The sequence below is a fragment of the Photinus pyralis genome, unplaced genomic scaffold (assembly GCF_008802855.1).
Source record: "Photinus pyralis isolate 1611_PpyrPB1 unplaced genomic scaffold, Ppyr1.3 Ppyr1.4_LG1, whole genome shotgun sequence".
Classification (NCBI taxonomy): domain Eukaryota; kingdom Metazoa; phylum Arthropoda; class Insecta; order Coleoptera; family Lampyridae; genus Photinus; species Photinus pyralis.
Genome location: NW_022170249.1, coordinates 17,264,185 through 17,278,197, shown reverse-complemented (window position 1 = coordinate 17,278,197; position 14,013 = coordinate 17,264,185). Strand labels below are relative to the sequence as shown.

At 36.0% G+C, this 14,013-nt stretch overlaps 1 protein-coding gene across 1 annotated transcript; it reads left to right on the top strand.

The window, feature by feature from the left end:
• Positions 1 to 1,529: 1,529 nt before the first annotated feature.
• LOC116177744 lies at positions 1,530 to 7,908 on the top strand. Its single transcript, XM_031496859.1, has 16 exons — positions 1,530 to 1,751; positions 1,801 to 1,925; positions 1,978 to 2,148; positions 2,226 to 2,446; positions 2,497 to 2,708; positions 2,757 to 3,031; positions 3,077 to 3,302; positions 5,080 to 5,230; positions 5,315 to 5,481; positions 6,005 to 6,316; positions 6,367 to 6,491; positions 6,538 to 6,708; positions 6,762 to 7,000; positions 7,053 to 7,264; positions 7,318 to 7,592; positions 7,639 to 7,908. Exons 1-16 carry the CDS (start codon positions 1,530 to 1,532, stop codon positions 7,874 to 7,876), a joined length of 3,342 nt encoding a protein of 1,113 aa, XP_031352719.1. The 3' UTR covers positions 7,877 to 7,908.
• Positions 7,909 to 14,013: the final 6,105 nt, after the last annotated feature.

Sequence of the window (14,013 nt, the reverse complement as noted above, 5' to 3'; positions counted from 1 at the left end):
AAAACTTATACTTTTTTTTTAGTCATGTCCATTCCTTCATACATCGATTAAAATCATTTTTTTATTAAAAAATTCGCGTTTGAAACTGAAAAGGCATGCTAATCACACCTAAATAAATGATTTTAAATAAGGTAGGTAAATTTCAACCCTTGACAAGTTAATCTTTTTGTCAATACAACACTACAAGTTGGCAAGGTATATAAAGGATAATTTGCTTAATCCTTATATTATTGTTCTATAATGTTTGCGCTACTTACACTTTTTACGTTATTCGTGTGTTATGCAAATACGGAACTAAATAAACATTTGGTGTTAACTTATTTTGAATATAAATATTGCGATGCAGGTATAATTTTTAATTGTGATAGTAAAAGAAGTATGTGTACACTTTGGGTTTTGTAAGGATCTATAGTCACAATTTTTTAGATCGTGTTGATTTGATGAAATTCTTTAGCGAGAATAGCATAAAAGTTGCAATATATGATGTAAATGATCTAAGATTTTCACTGACCAGTATATTTGATCGAGATCAAAGTAACCTGGCTGTTGCTGTAGATGGTGATTGCGAACAAATGGAAACATTTTTTCAAAACGTGAGTAGTATCTACTGAACCAAAAAGGCACTAATACAACCGGCAACGAACATAAAAATCCAAACACCGTTTAACTTATGTATTGCTTTACATTATGGTAATACCTTGCAGATAATGTAAATTCGTAGAGACCTGAACAACCCAATCCATATAGTTCACTTTATGTTTATAGATTGAAATTATTGTGGTAATTATATACGCACAAGATTATGATAACGACTTTGTCTTATTTATACCAAAGTATGCTAAATATTATATTAGTGCTCATTACTTCCAGTTACTACATATACGTATATCTATACTCCTCGCCATAAGTACCTGAGCACCCAATGTACTTTTGATTAATTTTGATGAAATTTTTAGGAACATTGTATTTATTTCGAAATAGAAACAAGGAAGACATGATACAATTACAACAAATTCGAACAACACTAATATTGTGTAGATTATTCCATCGATTCTTGCACATTCAGCTATATAACTTGACTGGTACATAGGTACTGAAAATGAATAGCCTGTGATACACTGGTCAATGGAAAGATGACCTAAAGAGTAAAGACTTAAACTGTACAAGTGTTTACAGGTGGTTGTAAAGCATTTAGCCTCCGACCCATCATAACCCACACGTGTTAGATCCAGAGAAGGGGAAAGCCATGACGGAAGCATTATTATTATTATTATCATTAGTGTTCCTTTAGTTTGTATAATGTTCAAATTTTCATCGTTTCATATTTGGAAATAAATACAATGGAAATTTCATCAAAATTGATTAGAGTACACTGGGTTTTCAGATATGGCGGGCAGTCGCTATCTAGCAGGCGAAGTATTAGATCCACTTATTTCTAGTGCGGGTCTCTGGACCTTTTTTTCCATACCTACCACTGGATAATAATGGAAACTAACCGTGACTCAATTGAAAAGTTTAAAAATGTAAACATGTTTATAAATGCCGATATTAGCGTGGCGATTTCCAATCAAAAAAAGTCAAATTGGACCGTGTTCGATGTTTATAATCCGGCCTACAAAAATGGCGGGAAACTGGTGGTAAGCGAAATTGGTTTTTACAATGATGATGATGGTTACCGTGTGGGAGTGGAAGATAATAAATATTACAGAAGAAGAAATATGACTGGCGTTACATTTAAATCAGTATTAGCTGTATGTATTTGGGAAACTTAGGTGTTGTTCTCCTAAGTTCAGTTTGTAGATTCCGGAAGCTATAAATATAAGTGTGACCGAGTATATGGCGAGTGACGTAGGTAGGGAGAAGAACGTTTTTGGAAAGTTTCAAAGTGAAGTAATGGAAAACTGTCGAAACTTGTTCCGTTTTGAGTGAGTGAATATTAAAATGATGTTAAGTGACGCTACATTGGGCATATTGCAGTGTAAATATGTCGTCCACGCGGTCTTGGGGTTACCTACTCCCCAACGGAGAAGTTGATGGCCTGCCAAAGGTGCTACACGAAAAAAGGGCCGATTTTAGTCACTCAATAATAATATTTAAGCCGTACCGTTTAAAGGTTATGGATTACGGTCACGGAAGCTGGATAATGAGGTACCTATCCCAAACAATGCCATTCCACATCTACCACCTATTTTCTTTGTATAAAACAGGGTTCAATTCATCTTTAGACATCCGAGAAGTACCGCCAGTTCTTCTGAAATATACTTACAACCGTTAGAGACAAACGTTTGGATTGCAATTCTATTGGTTATAGTACTAATCATATTTATTTTACGTATTACATTAGTGCAAGAGCATAAAATATTACGCCAAAGATCAAGGCAAGGTATGCAAGATCGTTCTTGGACCATGTTGTTTATTTACTGTATAGGAGAACTCGGACAACAAGGTATCGTATAGAACTTTTAACGATTCCTAGTTTTATTTCAACCGCATCAGGGTTTGCCAACCTTCCTATCATTGCCAGTACGAGAATGGTAACCTTTACAGTTTTGATATTCTTCTTTATGGTGTACCAATTTTATTCGTGTAGTATTGTTTCCAATCTACTGTTGGAACCTCCACGTACAATCAAGACATTGGAAGATTTATTAAAGAGCAAGCTGGAGGTGGGCTGCGAAGACACTCAGTATGATAGAAATTATTTTGCTGTTAGTAGTAGTGGTCGTAAATATTTTGTGTTTTATCCTTTTTTTTAGACAACAACGAATCCGGTTGCCATTAGCCTGTACAACACAAAAATGAAAGGTTCGCACAACGCAACCAACTTTTTTTCCGCTCAAGTGGGAATGGACAAAGTTAAAGCAGGCGGATTTGCTTTCCATACAGTAACGACAACTGCTTACTCCGTTATCGAAACCCAGTTCCCAGAAGAGGCCATCTGCCAACTGGCGGAAATTCAAATGTATGCAATTGAAACACTGTACATGGCACTACCAAAAGGATCGCCACTAAAAGAGATGCTTAACTACTGGTGAGAACTTCACTCGCAAATTAATTTCTGATATTATTCTTGCAGCTCCGTTCACCAAAGTGAAGTCGGAATTATGTATCGTGTAAAAAGTTATTGGGATTCCCGTAAGCCCAATTGTAGGGATAGCACCCCTTACCTTAAAATTGAGGTAGGAATAGAAGAATCATATTGGGCTCTAACAGTGTTGGGAGTCGGATTAGTTTTTGGTTCCCTTGTTTTGGTAGCCGAGCACGGTTGGAAACGTTGGGGACATGGTATCAAAGAGAAATTGGTGAAACGGGCATTTAACAAATTCGAACTCTAATTTTTTCTTAGAGCTTAGAATGCACCATTAGTGACTATATAATATGTGTTTGCACAGCCGAATTTAAGCATCCGTGGCAGCGATTGCTGTGCCATTGGTTGTTGTTGCGCAATACAGAGCCATGGCGAAACCCTCTCATTTACAAGACCCACCTCGAATTGTGCTCTATTTATATAATCTAGTGAAAGAATGCACTCGAAGAACACATTTAGTAGTTTTAAAAACATTTTCAAAGAGCTTCGATTTTGAGCTGCTTCACAATATATTTTTTTTCAGCCACCTTAACTCATAGAAGGCTGGAGCTTTTTGTTTGGAAATACAACACAGTTTTATCTTAATTTTAATTAGATCTTAATCTAATTTTCAGGGAACCAGTATAATATACTTATGTTAATATTATCAACAGCTATTATAGTTTATACTTATTCGTGCCACAATTTCGTTTCATTATTACGTATCAGTTATTAAGTAAAATAAAAAATAATTCTTCATTTCTTTCTTCATTTTTTTACAAGCTCGTACTCGAAAAGCATTTATGTGATCGCAAAAGTGTAATAGGGTTTTCTATTCAATTAGTCTCAGTAAGCCCCCATTGTCCGTGAGCGCAAATTTCGTAACACTCTGTATAAGTAATACAGAAACAAAAACCATCAAGTCTCTTGAGTGTTGAATAATTAAAAAATGGCAAATGACATCGCTGTGTAGGTAGCTTTTTGAATCTCAATTTTTAGTGCTTATACAGAATGTCACATCTAAAACGACCCACTCGTAAAGGAAACTGATTGTGATATCTACATACTTTATCATCTTCCCTAAAGATGTGATCACTGAGGGGTGCCTATATACTGGTTGCAAAATAGTTGATGACATTCTTGCAGCACAGGATAAAATGCAGTTGACCGCCCTTACCCTTGATGGTATTGACCACATATTAATGACTTCCTATGTTTCTTAGGCTTTAGTAGTTGCTCTGTCACTTTAATAAATTGCTTTTTAACAAACAGGTATTACAGAGTAATTCTTCAGAATAATAATTAAGAGCTAGATCTATAGTTTGTGGAGTACTTCAGGGGTCCATTCTAGGTCCATTGTTGTTTAATTTATATACCTCAAATTTGCATACTTCGATTCAGAACTGTAACTCATTTTTTATGCAGTTGACAGTCAAATATACCACAGTTTTGACATTAATAATCTCAAGACTGCCGAAATCATAATTAACTCAGACTTAGAAAGCTTTGTAAACCATCATTATCTCACTATATGTAATTAGAAGTTTTTGATAATATCCTTTTCTCCGTTCTGCTTTAAATATACCCTCTAAGCACTCGTACAACAAATTTCATCACCATATAGAAATACAAGAAACTTGCAGGTAAGCTATGAGTATAAGGTTCAAATTAATTTCATGATTATTTTATTTCAATTATCGGTTTTTAAATGCAATAACTTCAAAGATATTTCAAATCGTAGTAAACGAAATTACTTGCATAGGATTTAGAATAATTTATTTACAAAATGCGCAGTAATAAATTTTTAATGTAATAATATTCTTCAAATCAAACTTATAAGTACTTATGCTTACAAATAAGGATCTTCTTATAAATAAATCATGTATAATAAATGGCGCCGTCTTTTATAAAGAAAATTGGAAGCAATCACTATTTTTGCTAATATACCTACGTATGTAAATAGCTACAATTTTTATATAAAGGCGGATTTAGTTAATGCTAAACCATTTAAGGTTCTATCGAACATGTTTACAATAATCTTCTTGTCTTGTTTGTTTTTGTTGCGTTTCACAGATGCTGAACCGAGTAGAAATTTGTTGCTTTCTTATTTTGAGCACAACTCTTGTGCATCGAGTGTTATTTTTAATTGTGATTCGAAACGAGGTAAGATACATATACGTAGTTGTTTTATTATTGTTATTTGTTAGTATACCTACCCTACGCATATAATGACATTGAAATTTCTAGATCGGGTTAATCTGATCAAATTCTTCAGCCTGAATAATCGTAGGGTCGCACTGTATGATGTTGCTGATCATAATCTGACTTTAAGTGGCGTATTCTTCCGAGACCAGAGCAATCTGGCTGTTGTTGTTAATGGCGATTGCGAAGAAACAGAAACATTTTTACAACATGTAAGTATCTAAACTTGAATTTCTTTGGAATTTCGGCACACCAAAAATTCGGTGATTTAAAAATGACCTAAACCGTTTTGTAAAAATCCTAAAATATTCTAGAAAACCGTTGAATAAACTTCGCCTATATTTTAAAAACTCTGCGAATAGGGCATGCTAGTATGGTTCCGCAAACAATTCTTCCATGAAAATGAAAAGAACTTCCTCTTTCTTTATTACCAACACTACATATTTTTCCTATTTTGTTTTGGAAACACATTAATTACCTACTAGCAGGCAAACTGTTAGTGCTGCACACATCATTCTCACAAAGATCGCCCAATAAGAGCCTAATTTGTCTATTTACAAACAAATGCCCGAAGGTATTGCTGCGAATACTCTAAAGCGACATCAATGCGCCATCAAGTCGCCAACAAGTCGATAAATTTAACGATTAACGAAGTGAAATGTTAGCTCCCTCTCCTCGCCCCTTGCTGCTCAGCTAACTACAATTAAAGGTATAATTACACACAACATTTTGCAGTGCGGAAAACTAGATCTGTTTTCCCATACGTACCACTGGTTAGTGTTGGGATCTCATCGTGACGTAATTGGAAAGTTTGAAAACGTAGATATGTTTATTAATGCAGACATCAGTGTGGCGATATCGGATGAAGGCAAGTCTAAACACACCATCTTCGACGTCTATAATCCTGCCTACAAGCGCGGAGGAAATCTGGTCGTAAGCGAAGTAGGTTGTTACACCGAAGAAGACGGTTACAAAGTACAGGTAAAGGATATCAAATATTACCGTAGGAGGAACATGACTGGAACCATGTTGAAATCAGTGATGGTGGTACATGGTAAAGCTGACGTGGCGAAGGCTCTGCTAATTTAAATTTTCAGGTACCGGGACGCATAAGCACAAGCCTTGCTGAGTACTTGACCAATGACGAGGACAGAAAAAATAACACCTTCAGTAGATTTCAAAACGTTGTTCTTCATAACTGCCAAGAGTTTTTTGATTACGAGTAAGTTGTTAGAGTACCTACTGTTGGTTTGTATCACCATATTCAGTGTTAACATGTCTCTAATGGCGTCTTGGGGTTACCTTCGCCCTGATGGAGATGTCGACGGTATGCTTAAAGAGATAAAAGAGAAAAGAATAGATTTTGGAAATGCCCCACTGCTCTTCAAACTTTACAGGTTAAAGATCATGGATTATGGTTTCGGGAGTTGGGTAATGAAGTACGAGACATAGTCGTTTAAAGATCGCATAAGTATTGCACTTTATCCGACAGATCGGCGTTCTTCTTCCAACATCCAAAGGATACAGCGACATCAGCGGAAATGTACTTACATCCACTGGATTCAAACGTTTGGTTTGGAATTTTGTTCATTATGGCCCTGATTATAGTAATTTTGCGAGTTAGCTTACTACATGAGTCCAATGTGTTAACTCAAACGGAAGAGGAAACCGCGTCGGATCGCTCTTGGACTGTTTTAATCATATACACTATAGGAGAGCTCGGACAACAAGGTATCTCCAAAGAATGCAATTTTACTTGATTTCACCTTAATGTATAATATAGGATTCACTAATCTTCCCATCATAGCTAGTACAAGGATTGTGACGCTTACGGTTTTGATATTCTTCTTCATGGTATATCAATTTTATTCGTGCAGTATCGTTTCGAATCTATTATTGGAACGGCCGCGTACGATCAATACCTTGGAAGACTTAGTCAACAGCAAGCTAGGAGCAGGTTGTGAAGATTCACTTTATGACAAAGATTACATCGCGGTTAGTAGGTATTTAAGTCAACCCGATCAACCAGTTTTCTCCTAATCTTCCAGACGACAACAGATCCGGTTGCACTGCGACTATATGATACAAAAATTAAAGGTCCCCACAACACCACAAGATTTTTACCGGCCCACGCAGGTATGGACAAAGTTAAAGCTGGCGGGTTCGCTTTTCATACCCAAACATCAACTGCTTATCCGATTATCGGGGCCGAATTTCCCGAAGAAGCCATTTGTCAGTTGGCGGAAGTGAAAATGTACGCTACGCAAACAATGTACATACCCCTTCCTAAAAGATCACCATTAAAGGAAATGTTTAACTATTGGTGAGTAGGTAATACTTCTCGCTGTATCAATGTGGTTTATTTTTAGTTTGGCACATCAAACGGAGGTTGGAGTTATGGAGCGCTTGAGAAACCACTGGGCGGCTCGTAAACCACAATGCAGAGATAAAACTCCATACCGTAAAATAGAAGTTGGGCTCGACGAATCGTATTGGGCTTTACTTGTGCTAGGCGCAGGAGTTTTTTTTGGTTTGCTTATTTTATCGGGAGAGTATTGTTTGAAAAAGTGGGGGTGTCGCTTCCAAAAGAACATGGGAACACATTAGACATAGTTACTATATACGCCAACCCCTTCAAACGTGGGCTATAGATATGTTCCAAAATGTAACGCAGGAAGCTGCAATAAAACATTATAGTCAGCAGGTATTAATTGTATGTTGTACGTTTGTGTTGAGCCACCTATTCTGTAAGTCTCCCTCAACGATATTGAAGCTCCTCCACGGTCGAGACCCGTGGTGGAAGGAGGGGTTCGCCTTACCTCACCAGGGTACCTCCCTCCTCCCTGAGTGCGAGCAACAAATACTCACAAATAATATGGAACCGGGTTTCGTGATTTCGAAACCTACTGGGTAGGCTATGAAACATTGGTGATTTCCGAGGTGATTTCGATGTTACTCAACAGCCCTTCGGTAACTCAACCTTAAAAAGGCGAAACCTTCCGAAGCATCACGCCATTTCATTGAGTTTCAATTTAAAATTAGTTGCACCTAGAACGCGACCAGCGCAAATTTAAGTATACAGCGCGAGGGTTGAAAATGTAAGTATATTGCGCAACCTTTTCGAGTTACGGCTTGCTCTTTATGAGAAAACGAGAAAAGGGAGTACCTAGAGAACTAAATTCGTTGACAAATCTCGATGCGCTCACATGATTCTTTCGCTCACGAATCCTGAATCTGTTCGAGATCCTATGGATTTAATGGGAAGAAGTTTGGAATGTTCTGAAAAGCACTAATTATCCACTGGATGTTTCCTAAGCCTTTTAGAATTCTTACGTGTTTTTCAGGAATTCTTTAAAGAAGTTTTGACACAAGCCCAAAAAGCTCAGTTAAGTCAACGAGAAGGTCTAAAAGGACATATAAGCCCCGAGGAGAACACTAGAATATACTATACAAAACCAAAAATGCTCTGAAATGCGCATTTATATTAGCGCCTCCAGAATTAATTATTAAGGATCCTCAGATCCTTTAAAGTTTTTGTATTGTTGTCCGTGGGTCCGTCCGTATGTGCTATAACTCTTTTGAAAAGTCGCCAATCATGTCAAATTTGGACATTAAAGTATTGATTTTCAGGAAGCTGACCGAACAGGAACAAAAGTTATAGGACTTCGAGTGAATCGGGAACAGGAAAAAGTGTTCGGACTTTCGTTAGATTATTCCCTATGACTCTTGGATGTGTAACAATTCAATCTAACCCTTCTGTGTGGTCTAGGTCAACAGTTTTAAGGCAAATTATACCCAAAATTATTCGTTACACACAGGTATAACGCATACACATAATATCTTGACGCTGAAAGAGCGATTACATCACATGCACATTTTGATAAGTGTGTGTGTTTGATTCAAAGATGTCAGAAGGCCACATGTATTTTGTTCAAAACATGCCAAAATTGTTATTGATACACCAAGATCGTTGAGAATAACACCTTTGGTCGATGTTTTAAATATAAGCGGCTGATGAATTCTATAACGAAATCCATACAAGTGGATCACTTCAAAAATGCGTACCAATCTCTATTTCAATGATAGCTAGTACGTCAAATACCATGATCCCTTGACGAAATATTGCTTCATCAATAGGAATACGATAACACATAAGGAACTAAAACACAGTAGGACCGCCTCGCCCCGGAGGAATATTGAAGACTGCCAAAGCAGAATTCGAATTCAGCCTAAAAGTTGTCTACCTTCCAGTAGTCTATTTGCAAATCCACTACACCTAGTCCCGAAGAAAACAACCGATGTGGGGATTACAGAAGGCTCAATGCAGTTGGCACACCCGCCAGTACCCGATAGCCCACATACAAGATTTTTCCTATAAAGTAGTCGGTAAGGAAGTGTTCAGTAAGATTGACTTGGTGTCTTGAGCAGAAAAGGACCTGCCAACCATAGATGATATTCTCGTCACTTTTCTAAAGAGAATGAACAACATCGGCAGCATCTGACTCAGGTTTTCACAAGATTGAAGGAGTTCCAGAAATTGAGTATTTGGGGCCTGATCGAATAAATGCCATCAAATGTTACACGAAACCTGCAACGGTCGTCAAGTTAAGACGACTTTTAGGTGTCGTTAACTTTTATAGATGAATCACAGCGGAAAGTCAAGCCATTCTCAACGCGTACCTTCAAGACTCGAGGAAAAATGTCAAAACCCCAATACAATGGACACCAGAGGCAGATGCAGTTTTCCTAACGTGCAAACCTGACTTGCAAACGCAGTCTTACGACTGACTACCGACGCTTTAAATGTAGCAATTGGATCTGCGTTAGAGCAAAGAACCAGGGATTCGTGAGAACCCATAGAATTTGTCTCCAAAAAGTTGAGTCGTAGGTACACAGCAAAACTACAGCTATTGTCTTTTACGTATCGCTGAAATTCTTCCGCGCTGCAACAAAAAAGCTAACCACAGGTTTCACAGTTCTTTCAATAAGTGGTGAAATAAATTAAAGTCAGAAAAAGAGGAGAGGTGCAGTTTTACATTATTATTCAACTAATATGAATTGAAAGAATACTGTGATGACTTTTCCACCCCGACTTATTTTATAGGTGACGGGGCGATCAAAAATGAGTTACCGTCGACTCGCCTTTGGAAGTTTAGGATTTTCCATGTAAACAGAAATTCCAAAGGTGACTCGACAGCAACTCATTTTTGATCGCATAGGATTATTTACGTTGCTTGAAGTATAATACAGTAAAATTTAAATTGTTTTTAATCAATTGAAATTGCAAAATAGAGGTTGTACAATTTTGAACTTGCTGTTGCATTAATTAGCTTCCTAGTGATCGCAATGATCACCGTTTTTTGGATATGTTAAAATTTCATCAAATGTGGACGTTTTAAATCATTTTAATATGTGCGTACGTTGGCAATTTTCCAAGGTAACGGCCCGACGGATTTTGTTCAAATTTTGGTTCTGTATATTAGGCATACTGAAACGAAACTAACGAACCAGATTTTGGAAAAAAAATTTTTGGTACGCCGGCGCCGCAATGGCATCTAACTTTTTTTTCAAATAGCAACCTAAAATTTTTATTAAGTTATTCGAAAGACTCTTATTTTTCTGTGTATAACCTACAATAATTGTGCAGGTTTTATTACAAAAAAACTGAGAAAAAAATGTCAAATTTAAAAAACTTAAAAAAATACAACTTTCTTTTCAAATAAAAAGAGAATGTTTTTATTAAATTATTCGAAAGACTTTCTTTTTTCTGTATAACGCAATGATGCTACGTTTTATTATAAAAAAGTGGAGAAAAAAATTTCAAAGTTAAAAAACTATCTAGCAGCTTGATACGCGTTTATTATTTAGGATGATCGATTGCAGAAGTTCAGTCGTTGCATTCTTTTTGGTTTTAATGCAAAGAACTTAAGATAAATAATAATAATAATAATAATATATATTTGCCCAACAGTACAACCAATTATAGAGCAAAATAATCAAACATACAGAAAAATCCTATTTTATCATTAAGCATTAAACATAAGTCGTGTAGACAAAAAAAAAGTTAGAAATGATGATAAAGTTACTTATTTAAACACATCAGAAATCATTTGGAGTGAGTTGTAATTAATATCAACAATAGAGGATCTACTATTCAAAAACGAGCATATAGCATTCATAGGTAAATGAAGAGCCAAATTTGACTTTACTGCTCTGCAATAAAAAATAACATTCTGCCGTGTATTTGCTCGTGGTACATTAAAATTCAAGGCAGACAATAAAAAAGGTGAATCGATGTCGTTATGAATAAGTTTATAAATAAATTTTATACCCAACAGATTTCTTCTACTTATCAGAGCTCGTTCGTCCATTATATTTAGGAGGTCACCGTGATTTATGTTACGCTCAGGGTATTGTGCATACTTTAAGTAATAAATGAACTTTAAGAAACGTCTTTGAATTTTCTCTAAATTATTCACTAAATATTGATGCCGGGGGTTCCAAATTATTGCAGCATACTCCAGCTTAGCACGGATGAATGAGTAATACAGCATCTTTACCGCACCTGTATTCTTAAAATTACGACACTGGTGAAATATAAATCCTAGCATCTTCAATGCACTCGAGCACACAGAATCAACATGATATGAAAAAGATAATTTACTGTCTAACAGTACCCTAGGTCCTTAAATGAATCGCTTCTATGCAGTGTTGCATTGTCCACAAAGTAACAGTAATGTACAGGCAGTTTTTTACGCGTGTAGGAAACTATACGACATTTTGATGTATTTAAAGTCAACTTATTCACCTCACACCAGTCTTTTATAATGTTTAATTGATGTTGCAAAAAATCACCATCCAGAATATTATTGATCACATGGCATATTTTGATATCATCAGCATAAGCTAATACACCACTGTCAAGTTTAATAATAAGATCGTTGGTGTATATATTAAAAAGTAGGGGTCCAAGATTGGACCCTTGAGGCACACCAGATGTGGGAACAATAGAATTGGAGTTGTATCCATTATAGATCACGCATTGAGTTCTATTGGTAAGATAAGATGTGAAAAATGTAACCAAATCGGAACTAAAACTTATCAATACATAAGTATGTTAAAATATCAGTGTACGCGTAGGTATATAGTTTATATAATGATTAATTAATATCACAGATTTAAGTACTAAAATCTGTGTTAATATTAATACTATGTAAAGAAAATTGACCCATCAGTAACATCTGCACCAGACCGCCGACAAAAAAAGGTCATTGACAACTTCATAAGGTTGTCGCACCCTCTACTTAAGGGATAAGTTGTAAAATGTCATTCTTATTCTTACGTGCCGATTGAATTGAATAAGGAGCTTTGTGTTTACTGACTAGAACAAACGGCCATCCAAATAGGACGTGTACTAAATTGAGTGCCTCGCCTGTTTTTAAACATACGATGTGACCTGCACTAAACGAGGTGTCCAGAAAACGCACTTTATAGAATTGATGTGATGACACGGTTTTTTATTCTTCGCATTTTTATACCAGAAAGTAGCAGTTTCCAAGTAGATAATTAACATCTTTTTAAAAAAATCTCTAATTCCCGAATGTAGTCCTAGCAAAATGTCCTAATTGTTACGAAATATGTCATATCGTATGGCAATGGTAATTTTATTTCATATTCAAATCAATTCAATCAATGTTATTTAATCACATATCATTGAACATAATATTTTGATTACAAGATTCGTTTTTGAATAGACAAGTTAATCATATACCTATCTAAATAAATGCTATTAAATTAGACAAATGTAAAATCTTGGACAAGTTAATATTTTTGCCAATACAATAATACAATTTGACAAGCTTTATAAAGGAAAACTTACTCCTTCCATTGTTATTCTATCAAGTATGTTTGCACTACTTACACTTTTTATAGTATTCGTACGTTATGCAAATACGGAATTAAATAAAAATTTGTTGTTAACTTACTTTGAACATAAATATTGCGATGCAGGTATAATTTTTAATTGCCTTAGTAAAAGAGGTAAGTAGCTGTATTCTGTGAGGTTTGTAAGAATATGTTTTAGATCGTGTGGATTTGGTTAAATTCTTTAGTAAGAATAGTATAAAGGTCGCAGTATATGACGTAAATGACTTGAGATTTTCATTGACCAGTATATTCGCTCGAGATCAAAGTAACCTGGCTGTTGCTGTAGATGGTGATTGCGAACAAATGGAAACATTTATTCAAAACGTGAGTAGTACCTATATTCCAGACTTCCGACCCTGCCCATAGATAAATGTAAAGGCTCTAGTCCCAGAAATGCCTCCATTATCAAATTTGGCGTGGTTTGCATGGCTCTAGTGACCAGCAGACAGGCGAGTCTCTGTTGCTTATTTATCTGCTTCCTGTAGGCGCAGTATACAAGTGCACCGTAAAGTATAATCACTACAGTGTAAAGCAAATATACCAGTCGCGGATTTAAGCCACCCTTCTACAAACCAAACCCCCGGCACAAAAAAATAACTCAATTCTGACTTTAACTTCTTGATTCCAAGCAAAAAAATGGCCACGATCAAACTCCTTAAACTCCAAAAAGGTCAATTACCAAATTTTTGAAGCACTTTGCGCACGGATCATTAAAATTAATCTTAATTCTGCATGAGACATCCCTCTGAATCGTTAAAGGGATCGAATAAACGCACCGACTTGCATGATTTTACATAAACAAAATTTATTCTGTGGCC

Excerpts from the sequence above, each read along its gene's own strand:
- LOC116177744 (XM_031496859.1), top strand. The coding sequence starts at position 1,530 with ATGTTTATAAATGCCGATATTAGCGTGGCGATTTCCAATCAAAAAAAG. Across the intron at positions 1,926-1,977 it reads CGAAACTTGTTCCGTTTTGA|TGTAAATATGTCGTCCACGC; the intron begins GTGAGTGAATAT and ends GGCATATTGCAG. Across the intron at positions 7,265-7,317 it reads ATGACAAAGATTACATCGCG|ACGACAACAGATCCGGTTGC; the intron begins GTTAGTAGGTAT and ends CTAATCTTCCAG.